Below are 20,426 nucleotides of genomic sequence, written 5' to 3'. Positions count from 1 at the left end.
AAACAAAGAACCAAAAGGCACATGTTTAGTCCAGCTGGCATCGATTAAAATATATCCTATTGTAGAGTACACAGCAGCTTTCAACATTAATCCTAAGGAATGCTGAATGGTAGGGTTATAATTTAAAATACCAACAGAGGTGTGAGGACTAAACGCCGAATCAGGTCTCATGGATATACGAGAGTAGGTCAGAGTTTCTAAACGGTTGAGATGCACAACTCTATGGCTCAGCAGCAATACAAAAAAATATAATGATATTAAAAATATAGTAATGACTTTTAGAAGTGGGTAGATTTGACCAAGATTGAAAACAAGGACCTTCTTCCTGATCGCACAGATTAGTACCATCTGATGGCGTCGGACTTGATTGTCAGGGCAATTGCTATAATAAAATGGTGTCTTCATTGGCTTAGTGCATTATGGGCGGCTAATGAATCTATTCCAAAATATTGACAACATAACAACACAACCCAACCCAACGTGTTGACAAAAATATTTTTACATCACTAGAGCCCACGAGTTGCCATCATAATGATACATACTGGTCGTGCACCACAATTTCCCCATTTCTTACCCCAAAAAGAAAAACACTTACTTTTACAAACGGAAATTTCTAAATAATTCTATGATTATCTATGGCACAAGTTGGATCCCTAACCAAACATTTCTTGAGCAATGGGAAGAAGAGGATCACAATAAGAATGGTCAAGTATAAAATTAAACAAATCTGGCACAGCTAGTCATTCAATTTCCAGGTCATATGACTCATACTCCACACCTGTACAAATATTCAGCTTTAAAATACAGAGAAGATGGTCGTCGCTGGACTGAAACATTATTACTTGTGCTAGATCCATGTAAGGCACAGAATGCTCCTCCGGAATTAGGAAGGAGATTACCTACAAAGGTCTTTGGTTTGCTCATCTCCTCTCTGAATGGATTTTTTAGAGAGTGGGCGAGTTCATAAATTCTTGAGGGTTTCCTAGTTGGTGTGTGAATATTGGTACCAGATGCTTAGTACACAATATTTTTCTTTTAATAAAAATTGTTCTCAAGCAGAAGCTCGTCACCTCAGCCTTTCGAAGACTCAGAGTTTGCTTGAACAAAAAGTCTTTGAAATGTCATTCAGAGTCCTTGCTTGAGATGATGTAACATGTTACAGTAGTGTGAATACAAAGTTAAGATTAGAACTATGTCTCATGAAGTGTTCCTTACAACTTCTTCCTCCGGCAAGGGTTGTGAGGACCAACCATCTGTGTTCTTGTAGGCGGAGGTCAATCTGCTTTGTGGTGATTGTTGTTCTGCACAGAATGACCATTGGAAAATGCTGCCCCATTCTTGACAGGTTCTCGTTCATCCTCTTCATCTGGAATATCTGACTCGTCTCGGTCACTTCTTTCGTCTTGTTCAAGCTGGCAAGATAGACAAATGTCAATAAAAATTAAACCGAGCAAAATACAAAATCAAAAGGCTGCCCAAACTCAATCTATACATGTATTTCAGAAGATGGCCACCATAAAGACTGCTCAAAAAAATAAAAATTAAATACAATGTTTATCACAAACAGAAATGGGGACAAAATAAGAGGGCATAGGAAAGTGTGAGAAGAATGGAAAAGACCCCCCTCCCCCCAAAACAAACAAAAAAAACCCTATGCCACCTCCTCCCATCCAAAAAAAACCCCACCAACTTTGGACAATTGTCAGAAACTCAGCACTGGACAGTTTATAAGACAATTTAATGGGGAGGACTTACCGTATTTTCTGAAAATCCAAAGTTCAATCTACATGTCTAACCACATAACCTTTAATATCTTGGATTTTTAAACATGTAGGGCACTAAAAGTACCTTCATATTTTAGGACTAGGTGGTTACTCCACACCATCCAACCAATCAGATGTACAAGAATGAGGAAGTAACATCTTACCTTCCCTGTGATGAACTTATGAGCCATGCCGAGGATGAGGTAGGCCCAGAAGATATGCAGGCATTGGAGAATACACAGCATCACATTGAAGAAATAGTAACCAAAAAAAGGCTGGTAGATCTCCAGTGGGTAAACCCAGGTACAGTGTATGATCCTGACAAAGGACAGAAAGAGATGAACATCATGTGAGATCTATAGTGAATCAATGATACCAAATGGATCACTGGGGGCAAAGGTGGTGACGGAATAGCCTAGTATAAGACCTTTATAAATTTTTCATTTCAAAACATTTTATGGTTTTAAATCTATAGGTTTCAAGTTGAACTTGAAGATGAACTTTAGTCTTATTTTTTTTAACGTAGATTACAATATATAGAAAGACATGACAAGTAACGGGGTTATATTTCACTCCGCAAAATGTTGCAACTGACAAAACAAAACATTTTAACGACCAAACTAAAAACAGCACCTCTTTAAGAATTTTAGAACACTTAGCACAACTAAAAAAAAAAAAAACACCTTTATTGTTTAGGTGAACAGGGGGACATAACAGCGAGTAGAAACTGGCTGCTCGCTGTTTAATAGACATGCCCCTACACAAAGCATGGTTGGTAGGGGTAGGAGGGATGGTATAACCTCCTGTATACCAATGTAGGGGTCATATTAACCTCACTAGGCGAGGGGAGCATGTGGGGGATTTATGAAGTGATGAGGAGCCCAGCTCCCTGTCGCCTCTATTTTTAAAAATACTACAACGAGGAAAAGTAGAAAATAGGTTAGTGCTAATAATATAATAAGTAGGCAGCAACCTTACAGAGGGTAACCCTCTTATCCTCTGAAGTGAGAATAAACACAACGGGGAAGCCTCAAGTCGGTAGCTCCCTCCTTGTAGTATATAACAAATGAACCAAATAGCGAATTGCACTGACAAAATTTCACGTAACGAGCAATTCATTCTTCATTTCATTTGTTGTAATTTGTATTCGATTCAGATGAATTGAACCGCTTAGTCTGAAAACGAATGCCCAAATCCAGTACTATACATGTTATAAGTTGTCTCTGAATAAAATCTACAAAAGAAAACTAAAAAACAGAAAAGCAAAAAACATTTTAATTAAAGTTTAGGTCTTCCATTCAGAATCTGTAAAGAAAGCCAGATTGTAAAATGTATTACGGACAAGGGTCTTAAAATAGGAATCAAGGGAGTTGATGTAAGGTTCCCCCCGCATTTAAAAACACAAAAAAGTTTTTATTCATTTTTGTTAAAATAGTCTTTGCTGTTATGCCATTATCATCCCAGAAAAAAACAAAACAAAACTAAAGTCCATATTCCCCTGCCCCAAATGAGGTCCGTAACTTCTCCCGAGGAATTACTGTGCATTTTAATATACTGCATGACTTATTGAAAGCTGGGCACAAGCCGATTAGAACGGTCACCCTTACTAAAAATAGCCAAGTACATTTTTTTTTTTGTTTTTAAAGCTTTGCTGCAGATTTCATCAGCACAATGCAAAAGGTTATATATCTGCCCTCACCATCTATACTTCTATAATAATATATTCATTTTAAGAGCACCCCATCTCACAGTAAAGGGGTCACCGTAAGTTAAAAGGCACTTACCAAAACGGAAATATAATGATTCTTGTTACAATGAACACAATGGCAAATACTACAAAAATGCTGTTGCAGGTCTCTTTCCATCCACCGTAGTTAAACATCTTCGCGGACTATAATTACAAATACTGGGTTACAATGAGACCATATCTTAATTGCATTAAATTAAAAAAAAAAAAACACATCTCTCTCTCTCTCTCATTTTCACATATTTATCCCACACTCTGTTAATACAGAGACAGGCCGGTGTGCCTAGAGGATTGGGTTGGAAACCACTGGTTTTAGGCAATAGTTGTTTTGTTTTCCCAAACACGTTTTTCTGTTTAGATTTCTAGAGATTCTAAGAAATTGAAGACCCCAAAAGAGAGACACACCAGCTAACATTTGAATCCTATAAAAACCAATAGTTTAGTATGTAAATCAGATAAAAAAATAAAAATAAAATAAAGCAAAAACACAAATCAATTTAAAGAAAATCTGGAGTTCTATAATTTTAGAAAGAAATCCTCCCTCTCCCCAAATTTAGGCAGACTGTGGTAAAATCAATTCATTGTATTTATTAGCTTTATTTTTATACATTAAAAGAAACACTATATGCACCAAAACAACTTTAGTTTAATGAATACGTTTTTGTGTATAGAAAAATGCGGCTGCAGTCTCATTGCTCAATTCTTTGCCATTTAGGAGTTAAATCACTTTTTTTAAGCATACCTTCCAACATTGTAAAGGCACAAAGAGAAACATTTGAATTTTAGGGGTGTGCCCATGGGATGGGCAGTTCTGAGAAATTTGTGGAGCGCGGTTATACATTTAGAGAACAACAACAATAGGGAGCCGCTAGAAAATTGTGACATGTGACCTGCACAGCCTTCCTAAACACTTTCTGTAAAGAGAGATCTAATAAAGTTCAGATTTCCATTACTGCACAGTCTGTTTAATTTAGAATTTATTTTCTCCTGATCGGTTAATAGTTTACACTTTTCAATGTGTGATTAAAGTTCAATTTACATTTAATCCAACATGTGATTAAAATTAGATTTACAGAGTAGGAGATTAAATAAAACAAAAAAAAACTTCTAAAGTATAGTAAGATCTGATTGAAAGTAAAACCATTTTTGTTCATGGAGGCTGTGTGAGTCACAACCAGGGGAGGTGTTACTAGAGCTGCATCAACAGAAACAAAAGGTAGAATTGAGCAGTGAGTCTGCAGGGGGCATGATCTATACACCAAAACCACTTCATTAAGCTAAAGTTGATTTGGTGACCATAGTGTCCCTTTAACGTCTCATAATACGGATTACATTAAAGGACCACTATAGGCACCCAGACCACTTCAGCTCAATGAAGTGGTCTGGGTGCCAGATCCCCCTAGTTTTAACCCTTCCGCTGAAAACATCGTAGTTTCAGAGAAACTGCTATGTTTACACTACAGGGTTAATCTAGCCTCTGGCCGCACTTGCGCACTCGGCTCCACTCGGAAGCTGACGTCGATGGAGGCGGAGAGGTCACCAGCGCCAAGGGAGGTCAGCGCTGGATTTAGGTAAGCAAATAAATGGTTAATTAACCATTTACTTGCATCGGAACGGGGCCCTAGTCGCCGTTTAGGTGACTAGGGCTCTATAGCGTTAGGAATACATATTTGTATTACTAACGCTATAGTTTTCCTTTAACCCCCAAAGACAAGTTTACAAATATGGATCACCAGTGACCCTCCCATACTTTTAGGGTTATTCACTAAAGTGATTGTCAGAAATTCAACGGAAATTTAAGGCCAAAATAGCGGACCTGGAAACATTCTCCAAGTAAGAGAGGCTTCCAGTTCAGCTGTTTTGGCTTTAAATTTGCAATTCACTTTGGATTTATGACAATTCTCACTTTAATAAATAACCCTGTTTGGGCTGGCACTGGCGGCACGATGACAGATAAAAATACTAAGCAGATCATTTACCCCCTTACCTCCAGGAAGTAGTCGGAGGCATCGTGAACTGCCATGATCAAGGTGCCCACTCGGATGTAATTTGCACACCAGGAGAAGCTGATGAGAATAATTGTTGCCACGTGATGGATAATCTGCTCTTTGAAATCCTGGAAAGGGGAAAAATAATGTATGACTTAGAACAGAGACTACAGGAAATAAACTCTGCAGCTTCCTGTACAATGAAAGCTCGAGTTCTGGGGAAAAATTGTGAGAAACGATGGTGGCGGACTCCCACTCTGACCAAGTCTGTGCGGTATAATCAGAAGGCACAATAAGAATGTTCACACAATACGGAGAAACAATATATAAACTCAATACACGGACATTCCAAAACTCACCTTCCGCTTGACGTCAAATGCTACACTGAATAGCAGAGACCAGTAGAAACCCAGTTCAATCATGTAATACCAGTACTGGGAAGGCAGCATGGTCTAAGGCAGAGAAAAAAAAATATTGGTCACATAAGGACAAACTGTCAATCTATTTTATTTTGCTTTAAACAATAAATGTGTTTAGAAATGGCCGGGAGTGTCCCCAGAACATTTTCTGGTTTTGGGTGATTGCCAGATCAAAGCCTCAACGTGCAGAGGCACTGTCATTCTCGTGCATCATTCATTATTAAAATAGGCATTTATAAAAGCCCTTGCATATTCAGCTGCGCTGTACAATTGGGCAAAAAGACCGTACATGGCTATATAGTGGTCTAGGTTAAAAAAAGACTAAAGCCCACCACCCCCGGGTTAGCCCCCCCATATTGAGAATTTTAACAAAAGATTATTCCATTTGTTAGATCAGGTTTGATCAACGATTTTTAGATCTACTCTAAAATATGCGATATTAACAATCATGGTCAGGGCGGGCTAACCCATAGTCAGATTATGATAGCTCTACGTTAGATCAGGTTTAATCAGGCAATTTTTTTGTTAGATCTAGTCTAATTACTGAGATATTGCATATATAATTAGGGGGGGCTGGCCCCCCCTCAACCGAAATTTGGACAACATTTTACTGATTTGGGTAGATATTCGTTAGATCAGGTAAAATCAACTGTTTTTTTTCGTTAGATCTATCACGCAAGAGGCGGTATTCACTACATAACTTTGTGGGCGTAACTACGGGTTAGCCCCCCCTCAACTGAAATTAAATTTTTTTATTTTTTTTTGGTAGATATTCGTTAGATGAGGTTTGATCAACAGCTTTTTTTTTGTAAGATCTATCACACAAAAGGCGGTATTCACAATCTTATTTTAATTTTGCACATAAATGCCAGTAAATTTTCATATCAAGCCACAGGTGACCTCATCATTTAGGAATTTGCTAACACAATGTGTAGATCATTTTCAATATTTTTTTTTCTCTACACAGTATTGAGGCGATAAAGTCCAGCATATGCCCAGCCTGAGGTAATTAGTGATATTTGAATATGCATGGATAACCTGAGTAATGCGGTGTATGACTGTGTTAATAAAGTGCATGCAGTGTGTGTGCGTGGTAATAAGTAGATTTGGGGGGGTAAGAAGTGTTTTAACTTATCCCCTCTCTCCCTGCCTCTTACCTGTGGGCAGGGAGGTGGGATACATGATTCCATGGTGATCCAGTGGAGCTGGAGGACAGTGAAGAGGGAGCCCTGAGAGTGATCTTACAATCAGTGCCGGACTGGCCCACCGGGATACTGGGAAATTTCCTGGTGGGCCGCAGCAAGCTCTAATAACCAGCATGATGAATCTATTTAAATATTTCCCCTCGGACTGTGCCAGCCTGTCAGTCCGGGGGTTGTAAGGATGGAGGAGCTGGGGGCTGGTGTGGCTTCCAGCGGCTGGAGGGAGACCTGTCAGTCTCCCCCCACAGCATAAATCAATTTCGTCCGCATGCCCTGCCCCCACGCGGAAGCGCCGCCTCCTGAACAGAAGCTCAGCCTCCCGCACACAAGCTCCGCCCCCACGCATGTCTCCCTGCACAGCGTAAATCAATTTTGGCTGCATGCCCCGCCCCCACGCGGAAGCGCCGCCTCCTGAACAGAAGCTCAGCCTCCCGCACACAAGCTCCGCCCCCACGCATGTCTCCCTGCACAGCGTAAATCAATTTTGGCTGCATGCCCCGCCCCCACGCGGAAGCGCCGCCTCCTGAACAGAAGCTCAGCCTTCCGCACGCATGTTGCTGACCTCTCTGGAAAGCTGCCCACTGGACCACCAGGAAATAATTACAGAGAACTAAAAGGTATTTACCCTTTCAGAGCTCCCTACCCACCATACAGCACCCCTACCCACCATATTAGAATAAATATATATACACATACACAGTCAGGTCCATAAATATTGGGACATTAACACAATTCTAATCTTTTTGGCTCTATACACCAACACAATGGGTTTGAAATGAAACAAACAAGATGTGCTTTAACTGCAGACTTTCAGCTTTAATTTGAGGGTATTTACATCCAAATCAGGTGAACGGTGTAGGAATTACAACAGTTTGTATATGTGCCTCCCACTTTTTAAGGGACCAAAAGTAATGGGACAGATTAACAGTCATAAATCAAACACTTTTTAATGCTTGGTTGCAAATCCTTTGCAGTCAATTACAGCCTGAAGTCTGGAACGCATAGACATCACCAGACGCTGGGTTTCATCCATGGTGATGCTCTGCCAGGCCTCTACTGCAACTGTCTTCAGTTCCTGCTTGTTTTGGGGGCATTTTCCCTTCAGTTTTGTCTTCATCAAGTGAAATGCATGCTCAATCGGATTCAGGTCAGGTGATTGACTTGGCAATTGCATGATATTCCACTTCTGTCCCTTAAAAAAAACTCTTTGGTTGCTTTTGCAGTATGCTTCGGGTCATTGCACTGCACTGTGAAGCGCCATCCAATGAGTTCTGAAGCATTTGGCTGAATCTGAGCAGATAATATTGCCCAAAACACTTCAGAATTCATCCTGCTGCTTCAGTCAGCAGTCACATCATCAATAAATACAAGAGAACCAGTTCCATTGGCAGCCATACATGCCCACGCTATGACAGTACCACCACCATGCTTCACTGATGAGTTCATATGCTTTGGATCATGAGCAGTTCCTTTCCTTCTCCATACACTTCTCTTCCCATCACTCTGGTACAAGTTGATCTTGGTCTCATCTGTCCATAGGATGTTGTTCCAGAACTGTGAAGGCTTTTTTTAGATGTTTGGCAAACTCTAATCTGGCCTTCCTGTTTTTGAGGCTCACCATTGGTTTACATCTTGTGGTGAACCCTCTGTATTCACTCTGGTGAAGTCTTCTCTTGATTGTTGACTTTGACACACATACACCTACCTCCTGGAGAGTGTTCTTAATCTGGCAAACTGTTGTGCAGGGTGTTTTCTTCACCAGGGAAAGAATTCTTCGGTCATCCATCACAGTTGTTTTCCGTGGTCTTCCGGGTCTTTTGGTGTTGCTGAGCTCACCGGTGCATTCTTCCTTTTTAAGGATGTTCCAAACAGTTGATTTGGCCACACCTAATGTTTTAGCTATCTCTCTGATTTTTTTTTGATTTTTTTTCAGCCTAATGATGGCTTGCTTCACTGATAGTGACAGCTCATTGGATCTCATATTGAGAGTTGACAGCAACATATTCCAAATGCAAATAGCACACTTGGAATGAACTCGGGACCTTTTATCTGCTCCTTCTAAATGGGATAATGAGGGAATAACACACACCTGGCCATGGAACAGCTGAGCAGCCAATTGTCCCATTACTTTTGATCCCTGGAAAAGTGGGAGGCACATATACAAACTGTTGTAATTCCTACATCGTTCACCTGATTTGGATGTAAATACCCTCAAATTAAAGCTGAAAGTCTGCAGTTAAAGCACATCTTGTTTGTTTCATTTCAAACCCATTGTGTTGGTGTATAGAGCCAAAAAGATTAGAATTGTGTCGATGTCCCAATATTTATGGACCTGACTGATTATATATATATATATATATATATCTCAATAATATATAAGGCATATATGTATATGTATGCATGTCTTGTCAACCCAGATGATTGAGTGTTTATATATTAATACTCAATCATCTAGGTTGGCAACACATAGCCGTACGTATTACATGACGCAGTGACTTATAGGGCTGGCATAGATTTTTTTCCAGGGCTGCTTTGTATCCCCAGCAGCAGGTATTTCTCTCCCCCGAGCCGCAAGAGCGTTACCACGGGTTGCCATGGCAAAGCTCCGCGCAGTACGTACTGCATGGCAACCCGTGGTAACGCTCTCGTGGCTAGAGAGAGGAGAGTACCTGCTGCTGCTGGGGATGTAAGATCCCTCTCAGGGCTCCCTCTACACTGTATCCAACAGCAAGGTCCGGAACAGCACATATATATTGGGGGCAATGAATGGGCCGGTCCTGGACAAACCTATCTGGATACCAGACCATTACGCCAACAGGTTGGCGTATTCTTCTTCTTCTTAATTATTATTATTATTATGGGAAAAGGGTATTTATGGCAGTGATACCTTGACTAATAATGCCAAGACAGATAAAAAAAAAAAAGGGACTGTACCAGCAAATTAAGAAATGTTGACAATTACCACAATAGGAGGACAGTCATAAATCTGAGGGGCAAATGTTTAAAAGTAATAACAGGAAGTATTAGTTTACTGAGAGGGTAGTGGATGCATGGAATAGCCTTCCAGCTGAAGTGGAAGAGGTTAATAGTATACAGTGAATGCGTACAAGCATGACATAAGGCTATCCTAGATATAAGATAAGACTAATAGGGGCCTAGGGATAAGGACTAATGCAAGTAGTCCAACATTTTTAATGCAGAATTTGGCCAGACTAGAATGAGTTTTAGGTGCTGGCACTTCCTATGTTTCTATGAATGAAAGAGGTGGCAACTGTTTTAATTGGAGGGAAAATTATTATCCAATCAAAGAATAGGTAATACACAGCATTACTCAGGGTTATCCTTGCATATTCCAATTCAAATTCAAATTTCACTTGAGGGAGGGCTAACCCGTAGTCACGCCCACAAAGTTAAGTAGTGAATACCGCCTCTTGCGTCATAGATCCAACGAAAAAAAACTGTTGATCTTACCTGATCTAACAAATATCTACCAAAATCACTAACATTTTGTCCAAATTTCAGTTGAGGGGGGGCCAGCCCCCCCTCTATTTATATATGCAATATCTCAGTAATTAGACTAGATCTAACAAAAACCCTGATCTAACGTAGAGCTATCATAATCAACAACATTTTGAACAAATTTTTGTTGAGGGGGGGCTGGCTACGGGTTAGCCCCCCCTGACAATGATTGTTAATATCGCATATTTTACAGTAGATCTAATGAAAAAAAAGTTGATCAAACCGGATTTAACAAAGATCTAAAAAAATTGAATAATCTTTTGTTAAGATTCTCAATATGGGGGGGCTAACCCGGGGGTGGTCTAAAGCCCATCAGGTTCAGGCATGAAGACCATTTTTTATGCTGTTGATCCAAAAGAATGCAAAGAAAGCCCCCAATTGTAACCTTTTCCCAATTATGCCAAAAAATGTATTTCTCCATGGATCAACAGCCTGTTGTATCAATTACATCTAAGACAATTTTGTTCATGCAAAAAAGCACCAAAGCCTTACAATATACATAGATCAATACAAAAAAAAAAAAGGTAAAGAGGGCCCTCTATGTAAGCAACTATATAGCCATGGAATCTAATGATAGTAAATATAGTCCATGAGCTTACAATCGAATCTTAAATCAGAGAAAGGACAATATCAATATCTTTCTCTATACTGCAGATACATGTGAAAGCAGTGGCTGCTTTTTAGAGTGACTGATCACGTAAACAGAGAGAGGATGCAAAATGGGGAGGTGTGCATTACGGGAATATAACGCCACCGGGGTGGTTCTGGAGTCAGCAGAATAAACCACGAGGTCAAAGATCGAGTGTCCCCAGAACCCCGAGATGGCATTTTTCTGTAATACACAGTTAGTCGTTGGGAATCTATTCAATTCCATGATATTTATGGGTTATGATATTGCCTGGGTTAAAGTGGAGACGTTACGGTAAAGGCAGGACATCCATGTCACAGTGCTGCTTGAGATTAGTGGGAATTACGCTACTATATCAGCTCCCTAAAATGGCAGCAGGTGTACTCAGGAGTGCAACTCTCACTAATCTCAGCCACTCAGACTGCATGGACATAATCTTTACATTATAAGCAGTTCATCTCAAATAAAACCTTTACATCAAAACACGGATACAGTCTTATTGAACTGGAACCCCTGATTAAACATTTCAATGTTTCTGAGTATTTTATGAAGTTTGTAATAAGTAGCTGACACCGCATTGTCGTTTAGCTGCTACATGGTAGAGGGAACGCCCTCGCTCCTGCCAATCCCTTATCGTAGCAAGCGGCCTGATAACAGCAGGACGCCAGCAGAACTATTGCATGTGGTTTTGAAGTATATGAACAAGGAAAGTCAAGCAGAGACCAAATAATAATAAAAATAATATTTAGAGAATGAAAACTGTCAACATTTTGTCTCACAATGACCGTTACCTGCTTAGGGAAATCCTTCCAGACTTCCCGGAGATCGTGGAACCATGGCTTCTACAAAAGATAAAAAAAATACGATTGTGAGCAGTGCGGTTGCTTGTGGAGACTAGCCGACAGTGTTTGCAGAGTCAAGCAACACCAACTCCTCACTCCCATATTTTAATTCATTTATTTTCTTAGACACAAAGCATGGCCGTCAATTAAAGCCTTAAGTACTGGGGCCACCCCAATCATGCCATCTCTCCCAATTTTATTTTAACATGAGAGATGGGATGACAAGTGCTGGCAAAAATTGGGTTTTTGGCCCCAACACAGCAGCTGGGCAGAAAAAGGTATTCTCTGCCAGTCTCCAGCCAGCCAGTCTCCAGCCAAGTCCAGATATAAACTAATTTCTGCACTTTGATATATTTTAGGAATATTGCAGATTAAAATAATCACACCGTTCGAACACTCACAGTACCAGGTTTACTTTTCAAAGAGGTTGGGTGAAAAATATCTTAATAAATTCACTGTAATGTCTGACAAACCAATGCGAAAAGAGGAAAAACAAAAACACCATTTTTTTTATTTTGATGGAGCTAATGACGAGCAGAGAAGAGATTGAGGAACTGGATCCATGGGGCGATGTATGAAAGCTGGGCAGCAGCCATGGAGACAACAAAGCCACGACTGAGCCAATGGACCTTTAAGATTCAACACCTGGAGTTGGCTCCAGAATATATCCCAACAGCCTACATTTAGCTCCCACCAAACCAGCCATTATTAAGGAGGCAACAAACCGCACGTTTACAGCTTCAGAAAAACTATACTAAATTAGAAGAAGAAGAAGGAGAATGAACAGAGTTTAAACCCACTAGTTTAATAAGGTTGACACGAGGAGGAGGTCCTCCCACATGCAAATCACATTCCACTCCAGGAAAGGCAAACATTTGCATATTACAGTAATACAGAGGCACATCAATACGCTTTGCTTCGTTCCTCTTCATTTGCCTACTGAATCATTCTTCCTGGATTTCACATGCATAGATTGGAAAACCAAATGCATTCAATAATGTTTATGTTCAATAATCAGGACCCTCTTCCTAAAGCAACTGGGTGCTAAATAAATTACACTTTAATTCCAATTGTGCTGAGGGAATAAACCACAATAGAATTAACATTTTTTTTTCAGCCTGGTGAATGGGTAGAACATACATCATTCATTCTGTATGGAGCCACATTCACACAAACAGGTGTTTTAGTAGCAGGAAAACTATACAAGAAGCCAGAATAGTTAATAGCTAGCGCAAATCCAATAAACTGTTCGGCTAAAAGGGGAATGGTCACTTCTATGTAATTAACATCACTAATTTTAAACATAGAAAAATCACCTATAACTTGCGTTAACCTTTTTTCCCCCAAAATACTCAAATTTTCTTCTAAATTTATATTAAAGATTTAGCAAATGACAACATAATCCAGTTCAAACTAGGCACAGCAAGGGCACACAATGCAAATGAAGAGGAGAAATAGCAACATTGTTTCATTTCCCCTCTTCTCTGTAGGACTGAGTTTCTAACAATCATTGACAGGGAGCTAAGATGGAGGCGCCCAGTTGTAAGATAAAACTATGTGGATAGCTACCTCTAATTTTATTTTTTACACCCGATAAGCAAACATAACATTTAAAATCCTGGGAAGGGACAGTTCCACTTTAACCCAGTAAGGACATAAACTGATCAGTAACAACATTAAAACCACTGACAGGTAAAGTGAATAACATTGATTATATTGTTACAATCGTACCTGTCAAGGGATGTGATAAATTAGGCAGTAAGTAAACAGTCAGTTCTTGCATTTCATGTGTTGGAAGCAGGAAAAACGGGCAAGTGAAAAGATCTGAGTGACTTTGACAAAGGACCAAATAATGATGGCTAAAAGACGGAGTCATAGCATCTCCAAAATGGCAAGTCTTGTGGGTTGTTCCCAGTATGAAGTGGTTAGTATCTACTAAAAGTAGGGCAAGAAAGGACAACCGGTGAACGGGCACCCTGCTACACTGCAAAAATGGTTCAGGAATGGTTTAAGGAACATCACAAAGAGGTCAAGGTGTTCCATTGACCTTTAAATTCCCCAGATCTCAATCCGGTTTAATATATGTTGGATGTGGTGAACAACAAATCCGATCCATGGAGGCCCTACTTCACAACCTGCAAGACTTAAAGGATCTGCTGCTAATGTCTTGGTGGCAGATACCACAGGACACGTTTAGAGGTCTTGTGGAGTCCATGCGTGGACGTATTATAGATCTTTTGGCAGCACTAGGGGTCCTACACAATATTAGGCAGGTGGTTTTAAAGTTGTGGCCGATCAGTTTATCACATTTTAAGCCATTACCACAAGTTGATTAAGAAATAACATTATCCAAGAGGTAGTTTATCTACCTTTTTTTTCCCCCAACAAAACATGAGATGTAGAAAGCTCTGCACATGCTGGGAAGAGGTGACATTTCAGATCAAAATAAGGACTTTAATTAGGTGATTTATTAATAATACATTATAGTAGAGCAGTAGTCTGTCTATAGAAGATTTTACACACTTTCTAAAATGAAAAGGGCTACTTTAAGCATGGCAGCCTGCGGTAGTGGTTATATTTCCAGGAGTACCCTGGTGCCATTCCCTGGTAATGGGGCAAACCATTTTGCAATGGTTTGCCGCTTACCTGGTCCTACAAGGCACCGACAGTCTTCCCCTCCTGGCCGTGATGACATCTGGCTTCTGCAGAGATGCAGATCACCTCCACTATGCACTGACGTGATAATCTCGGTCAGCCAATGAATTACATTCTATGCATAGAATGCACAGAACGGACATTAGCGACTGGGCAGGCTAATGAAACCTCAATGACCCTGCTGGAGAAGGAGTTAAACCTCAGGCAGCACAGGGGTTAAACTTGGTATGTTCTGTGTTTCATAACAAATGCAGCGCATACAAGCTCAAGGCACCATAACCACTTCAAATGACTTCAGTGGTGATGGTGCTTGGAGTAACCCTTTAAGGTACCAGCCAAATATTAGATTTTTGAACCAATTCAAACTTAGAACTACATAGTTAAGGGGACATTCCATGCTTGATCTGACCCAGTTTTTAATGGATTATATGCATATCAAATCAATCATTTAAAGGAAAGTACTCATGTTTAAAATTCCTGCAAAACCGCAGGTTGTGCAAATAAAAAAAAAAAAAATAATAAATAAATAAAATAGGTGCACATACAATTACTGTAACCCAACGTACACCTTGCACTTAACATATGGGTACCTGGAGTGTTCCTTCAACCCTGTATATAGGATGGTTGGGGAGGGGTGAGTTGTAAAATGTACTCCCTGCTCCAAAAAAACAAAACAAACCAAACACTACTTACGTCTACAAGGACAGCCATGCCAGCAATGAAAGCAAGAAGATAAAACGTGAATCTCCAACTGCAAAAGAAGGCAGAATTCACTAAGCAGAGAAAGACAAAACAGCTTAGCAGCCAAATGGGACGACAGATCCTCGGTTAGTAACATTGACATTCAGTGAAGGAACGAAAGCACTGCGGGACAAGGCCTTACTTTACTAAACCATTGTGTCGTGAAATGATGGTCATAGAAAGTTCCGCTATACTTGCGATACATTGATGATGTATTTTCTATGACGGATTAGCAAGGAATACCTATTAAACATCATAATATTTGAATAAAAGTATCCTGGTCAAGTCCGAGTTTAGCATGTTTCAGTGGGAGATCAAAGTAAGTGTGTTTATTTTAAGAAGTCTCAGCAAAAATTCCAGACACAAGCAGACCTACAGAATACCAATAATTAAGTGAGCTTTGTTTTGGGCTAAATAACCCTTTATTACACCCAGGAATAGGTCTACTCTGAGCGACTGAACAATTTAGGACTGAATTAGAGAGGTCACAATCCCTTAAACCAGACTAGGGTTCCCCTTCTACCTGGCTTCACGAAACTTTTTCTGCAAACTTGGCCGGTCTTGGTTTCTCCTCCTGCGGAACCATCGCTCCACCTGGCGTACAGTGAAATTACTTGCTTGTGAAAGGTTCTCCAAGTTTGTCTGTAAAAGTAGGAAAACTAATTAAGTTTAGGGTCATTTAAGACAAAATTGATGGCAGTGGTTTGACAATCAGTATATTAAAAAAGAAAAAAAACCAAATATAGCATGCTCAAGTGCTTTCAAAATGTAAAGAAACTATTTAATGTGAAGTTAAAACCGGGTTCTCTGCGCAGGACCAAAACATTTCTTATATCTTTAGTTTTGTATAATGAGTATATTACAGTGATTTCTAAAAGTCAGACATGCAGTCAGTGGCATTTCCATTCAGTCAAACGTACAACAATGGAATAAGAAAGATATACCGTATTTACAAATATCCAAAATTGTAATGCTCATTAGATTTGAAGGCGCATTGCATTCGGGGCAAAATTGTACATTTTCAAGCGAATTAAAAACTAGTGAATTCAAACAGACAAATTCACACAGGCAAATTTCATTCCTGAAAGAGGGCTTAAGAAAGAGTAGACTTAACATGTAACGCAAAACTTGAAATCCCATCAATATTACTATGGTATATGGCAAACACTTTCATTGTAGCACAATGTTGTATAGTAGTATCTTCTTTTTTTAAAAGCACATTACAATCGCCAGCAAAAAAAATTCAGCTTCCAGGTTTCAAAAATTGAGGTGTGCATTAGATTTGATGGCGCATTCAAATTGAGTGAATACAGTATTTTAAACTTGAAAAATAAAATAAAAATAAAAAGTAAGTATTAAAAGATAACATGAAGATTCTGGAAGAGAGCACTGAAATCAAGCTAACCAGACAACTGTTTCTCTGGACTTATCTGGTGGGGGGACCTTTCCATGCTCGAGTATAGTATTGGTATAATACGGTCCTCCAGGAGAATCTGCCCATTATTTTATCCGTAACTTAAATATCCAAGTAAGAGATGGACATTACTTTGCAGCCTTTTGCTCCTACCTGTTTCGGATGTTTTGATGACTGGGTGTAAAATTTCTCTAGCACTGGGTTGAATGCTGCACGGAGTCGGACTTTGTCTTTCACCCCAAGAATCCTCGCAAGCGGACTGGCCGCATAACTAAAAACATAGAAACAGAGAGTCACATGAAACCACAGCACACCATACAGCTTCTTCACACATTATACTAACCAGTATCGGACTATGGATATTGTCCAGGGGGTTCTAGAACAAGTCTAGAAGTCCACCAGGAGTAAATCCAATTTGAAGATATTTAACATTTAGGTATGGCAGTTGCATTCTGATAATTTGATTTGCTGCCCAGTAACTGCAGTCCAAGAGGAAACGTTTCAAAGAGCATCCAGTGGAGAATGAGATTTGAGAGTTCTACATGTAAGCTCCAGCAAACACAGAAAGAGTTACAGAGGGTTTGGGAGCATCCTTAGAGTCAGGAAGCCTCTTAAAAAGTTAACAACAAGCTTTCACGAATTAGTGTGCTCCAGTGTATTTTTCTTCTACATCCAATAATCAGGCCAAGGTCCATCCTCTAGGTGGAATATTCAGGGTGTCACAGGAGCACATGGAGCAGTTTTATTATATTCCAAAGGAAATTGGATAGAATCATAAGACACTACCAGGCAGCACATTCAGAGACCCACGTGGCGACTTTAGGTCAAGACTTATCTAGATCCATGGTACGGTACTATGGGGATCATGTCTTTGTCCAATCACATGATCCATATTGGACAACATATTTTATACGGACATTTCTGTTAGCAGAGATGGCCAACAAATGCCTCAGCTTGAACCACATTTTGAAGCTATTGCATTGTAGGTGTATCCATAATCCCATTGGTTATCCATACTCCCATTGGTGGCCACTAAGTTTTCTCTCATGACCGTGAAGATGTCTCTGCATGATGTTGCCAAAGTCTTTCCTTTCAAAGGAACATTAGATTTAATCCTGCAGCAAGAAGCTCATATTTTAAAAATGTTTGGAGTCATTCTCTCTATGCTGCTATCCGTGATGTCCGTCCACTTTGCATTGCTACCATTATGGATTTTATATCCTCCACTTGGTTCCTCTCTATTCTGAACTACAAGATTTTAGGGAGGTCTACTCTTCACCCTCTACCTACACTACAGCAGATAACCCGCACCCATTATGTGAATTAAAGTATGTTGGATAAAGAGGTGTCAAATTGAAAACACTGCTGACTTTGAGATTTACCAGTTTCGTATTTTGGCCTAAACTTTGAAATTCACTTCAAATTAAAGGAACAATATAGGGCCAGGAACACAAACGTGTATTCCTGACCCTACCGTGTTAAAACTACAATCTAGACCAGGGGTTCTCAACCTAGTCCTCAAGGACCCCCTACCAGTCCAGGACTTGGGGATTAACGGAGTGTGTCTAAGGTGTTTTTTTGTTGTTTTTTTTCCCCCTAAACACCTAAGACACACCCAGGTAATCCCTAAATCCTGGACTGGTAGGGGGTCCTGAGGACTGGGTTGAGAACCCCTGATCTAGACCCTCTTGGCCTCCTAAATATAGTAAAATCTTACTTGTATTCAAGTCTGCAGCTGCTGGCTCTGCCGCCTTACCTGCCTGCTTACAGGTGACATCATCAGAAGTAAATATTGGAGCCAATCACAATGCTTTCCCATCGAACTGGCTGAGACTATCAAGGAGGAAGATTAGGGGCAGAGCCAGCACAAGTCAAACAATCCTGGCGAATCAGCAGAGATGTATTGAATCAGTGCATCTCTGAGGAAAGTTCAGTGTCTCCAGAGGGTGGAGACACTGAATGGCAGTAATGCCCAGTGTGCAGCACTGCCTCAGCCAGCACCTCTAGTAGCCATCTGAGCAGTGGCCAGTGGAGGTATCACTAGGCTGTGATGTAAACACTGCCTTTTCTTTGAAAATACATTGTTTACTGGAAAAAGCCTGAAGGGAATGATTATACTCACCAGAACAAATGCAATAAGCTTTAATTTTTCTAGTGACTATAGGGTTCCTTTAAACTATCAGGATTAATCCTTAACGGAAATCCAAATTCCAAAATGAAAGCTAAAACAGCCATGGTGTGATTAAAGGAGAGTTGGAGAGTTTATAGATAAAATTGCTAGAATACATTGGACAATCTTATTTTGGGTGCCAATCTATAAAATCAATGTTTGTTTGAATTTTGAGCATAAGCGGAGATCATGCTGGTGGATATCCCACCGATAAAAAACAACTTGCATCATATTTATCAGGACCGAGGTTAATGTAAATTAGCATAGGAAAATTAAACCGGCAATTTGCAAAAAGCAATTCAAATACATTTTACTTCCACTACATTTGCATTGATCATTTCCAGCTTTCTATTAACCCCTTTTAGAATTATAGTAGTCTACAATGATCCTCCGTGCTAGGAGTTTTGAGAAGAATTAAAGTGATCATGACATGTATTATCGTAGGATGGGCATCTAGCCAACCCTGGTCGAATTGCAACAAGTCAGAGGTTAGTGAATAAATCCAAATTACCGTATATACTCGAGTATAAGCCGACCCGAATATAAGCCGAGGCCCCTAATTTTATCCCAAAAAACTGGGAAAACTTATTGACTCGAGTATAAGACTAGGGTGGGAAATGCAGCAGCTACTGGTAAATTTCTAAATAAAATTAGATCCTAAAAAAAATATATTAATTGAATATTTATTTACAGTGTGTGTATAATGAATGCAGTGTGTGCGTATGTGTGTGTGTATGAGTGCAGCGTGTGTGTGCATGAATGCAGTGTGTGTGTGTATGAATGCAGTGTGTGAATGCAGTGTGTGCAGGGCCGGTGCAAGGATATTTGCCGCCGTAGGCAAAAAATTTTTTGCCGCCCCCTCCCCCCCCCATATGTCCTGACTTCCCCTCCTCCTCCCTCAGTGGTCCTTACCTCCCCACCCCCGTGTTCCTTCACCCCCCCCCCAGTGGTCCTGACTCACCCCTCCCTTAGTGGTCCTTACCCTCCCCTCCCCTAGTGGTCCTTACTTCCCCCTCCACTCCCATAGTGGTCCTTATACCCCCCCCCTCCCATAGTGGTCCTTATACCCCCCCCCTCCCATAGTGGTCCTTATACCCCCCCCCTCCCATAGTGGTCCTTATACCCCCCCCCCTCCCATAGTGGTCCTTATACCCCCCCCCCCTCCCATAGTGGTCCTTATACCCCCCCCCCTCCCATAGTGGTCCTTATACCCCTTTTTTTTTATTATTAATTTTTTTATTATTATTATTATTTTTATATTATTATTTCTTATTTTATTTATATATTTTTTTTTCGTCCCCCCTCCCTGCTTGATACATGGCAGGGAGGGGGGCTCCT

The 20,426-nt window shown here is 40.2% G+C and overlaps 1 protein-coding gene across 2 annotated transcripts in view; it reads right to left on the bottom strand.

Annotated features, from left to right (window-relative positions):
- Positions 1–740: 740 nt before the first annotated feature.
- CERS2 (ceramide synthase 2) overlaps positions 741–20,426 on the bottom strand; it is a 58,891-nt gene continuing 39,205 nt past the window's right edge. For both annotated transcript variants that reach the window (XM_063439899.1, XM_063439900.1), the window contains exons 3-11: positions 17,072–17,189; positions 16,028–16,146; positions 15,457–15,514; positions 12,058–12,108; positions 5,858–5,950; positions 5,498–5,626; positions 3,548–3,654; positions 1,928–2,081; positions 741–1,412 (exon numbers count right to left, since the gene is read on the bottom strand). In XM_063439899.1, the coding sequence (XP_063295969.1) occupies positions 1,275–1,412; positions 1,928–2,081; positions 3,548–3,654; positions 5,498–5,626; positions 5,858–5,950; positions 12,058–12,108; positions 15,457–15,514; positions 16,028–16,146; positions 17,072–17,189 (967 nt within the window). In that variant the 3' untranslated portion in view covers positions 741–1,274. The remainder of the gene's footprint in view (positions 1,413–1,927; positions 2,082–3,547; positions 3,655–5,497; positions 5,627–5,857; positions 5,951–12,057; positions 12,109–15,456; positions 15,515–16,027; positions 16,147–17,071; positions 17,190–20,426) is intronic.

The sequence above is a fragment of the Pelobates fuscus genome, chromosome 13, assembly GCF_036172605.1.
Source record: "Pelobates fuscus isolate aPelFus1 chromosome 13, aPelFus1.pri, whole genome shotgun sequence".
NCBI lineage: Eukaryota > Metazoa > Chordata > Amphibia > Anura > Pelobatidae > Pelobates > Pelobates fuscus.
The sequence above is the reverse complement of the archived record's forward strand: the minus strand, read 5'-3'. Positions and strand labels throughout refer to the sequence as shown.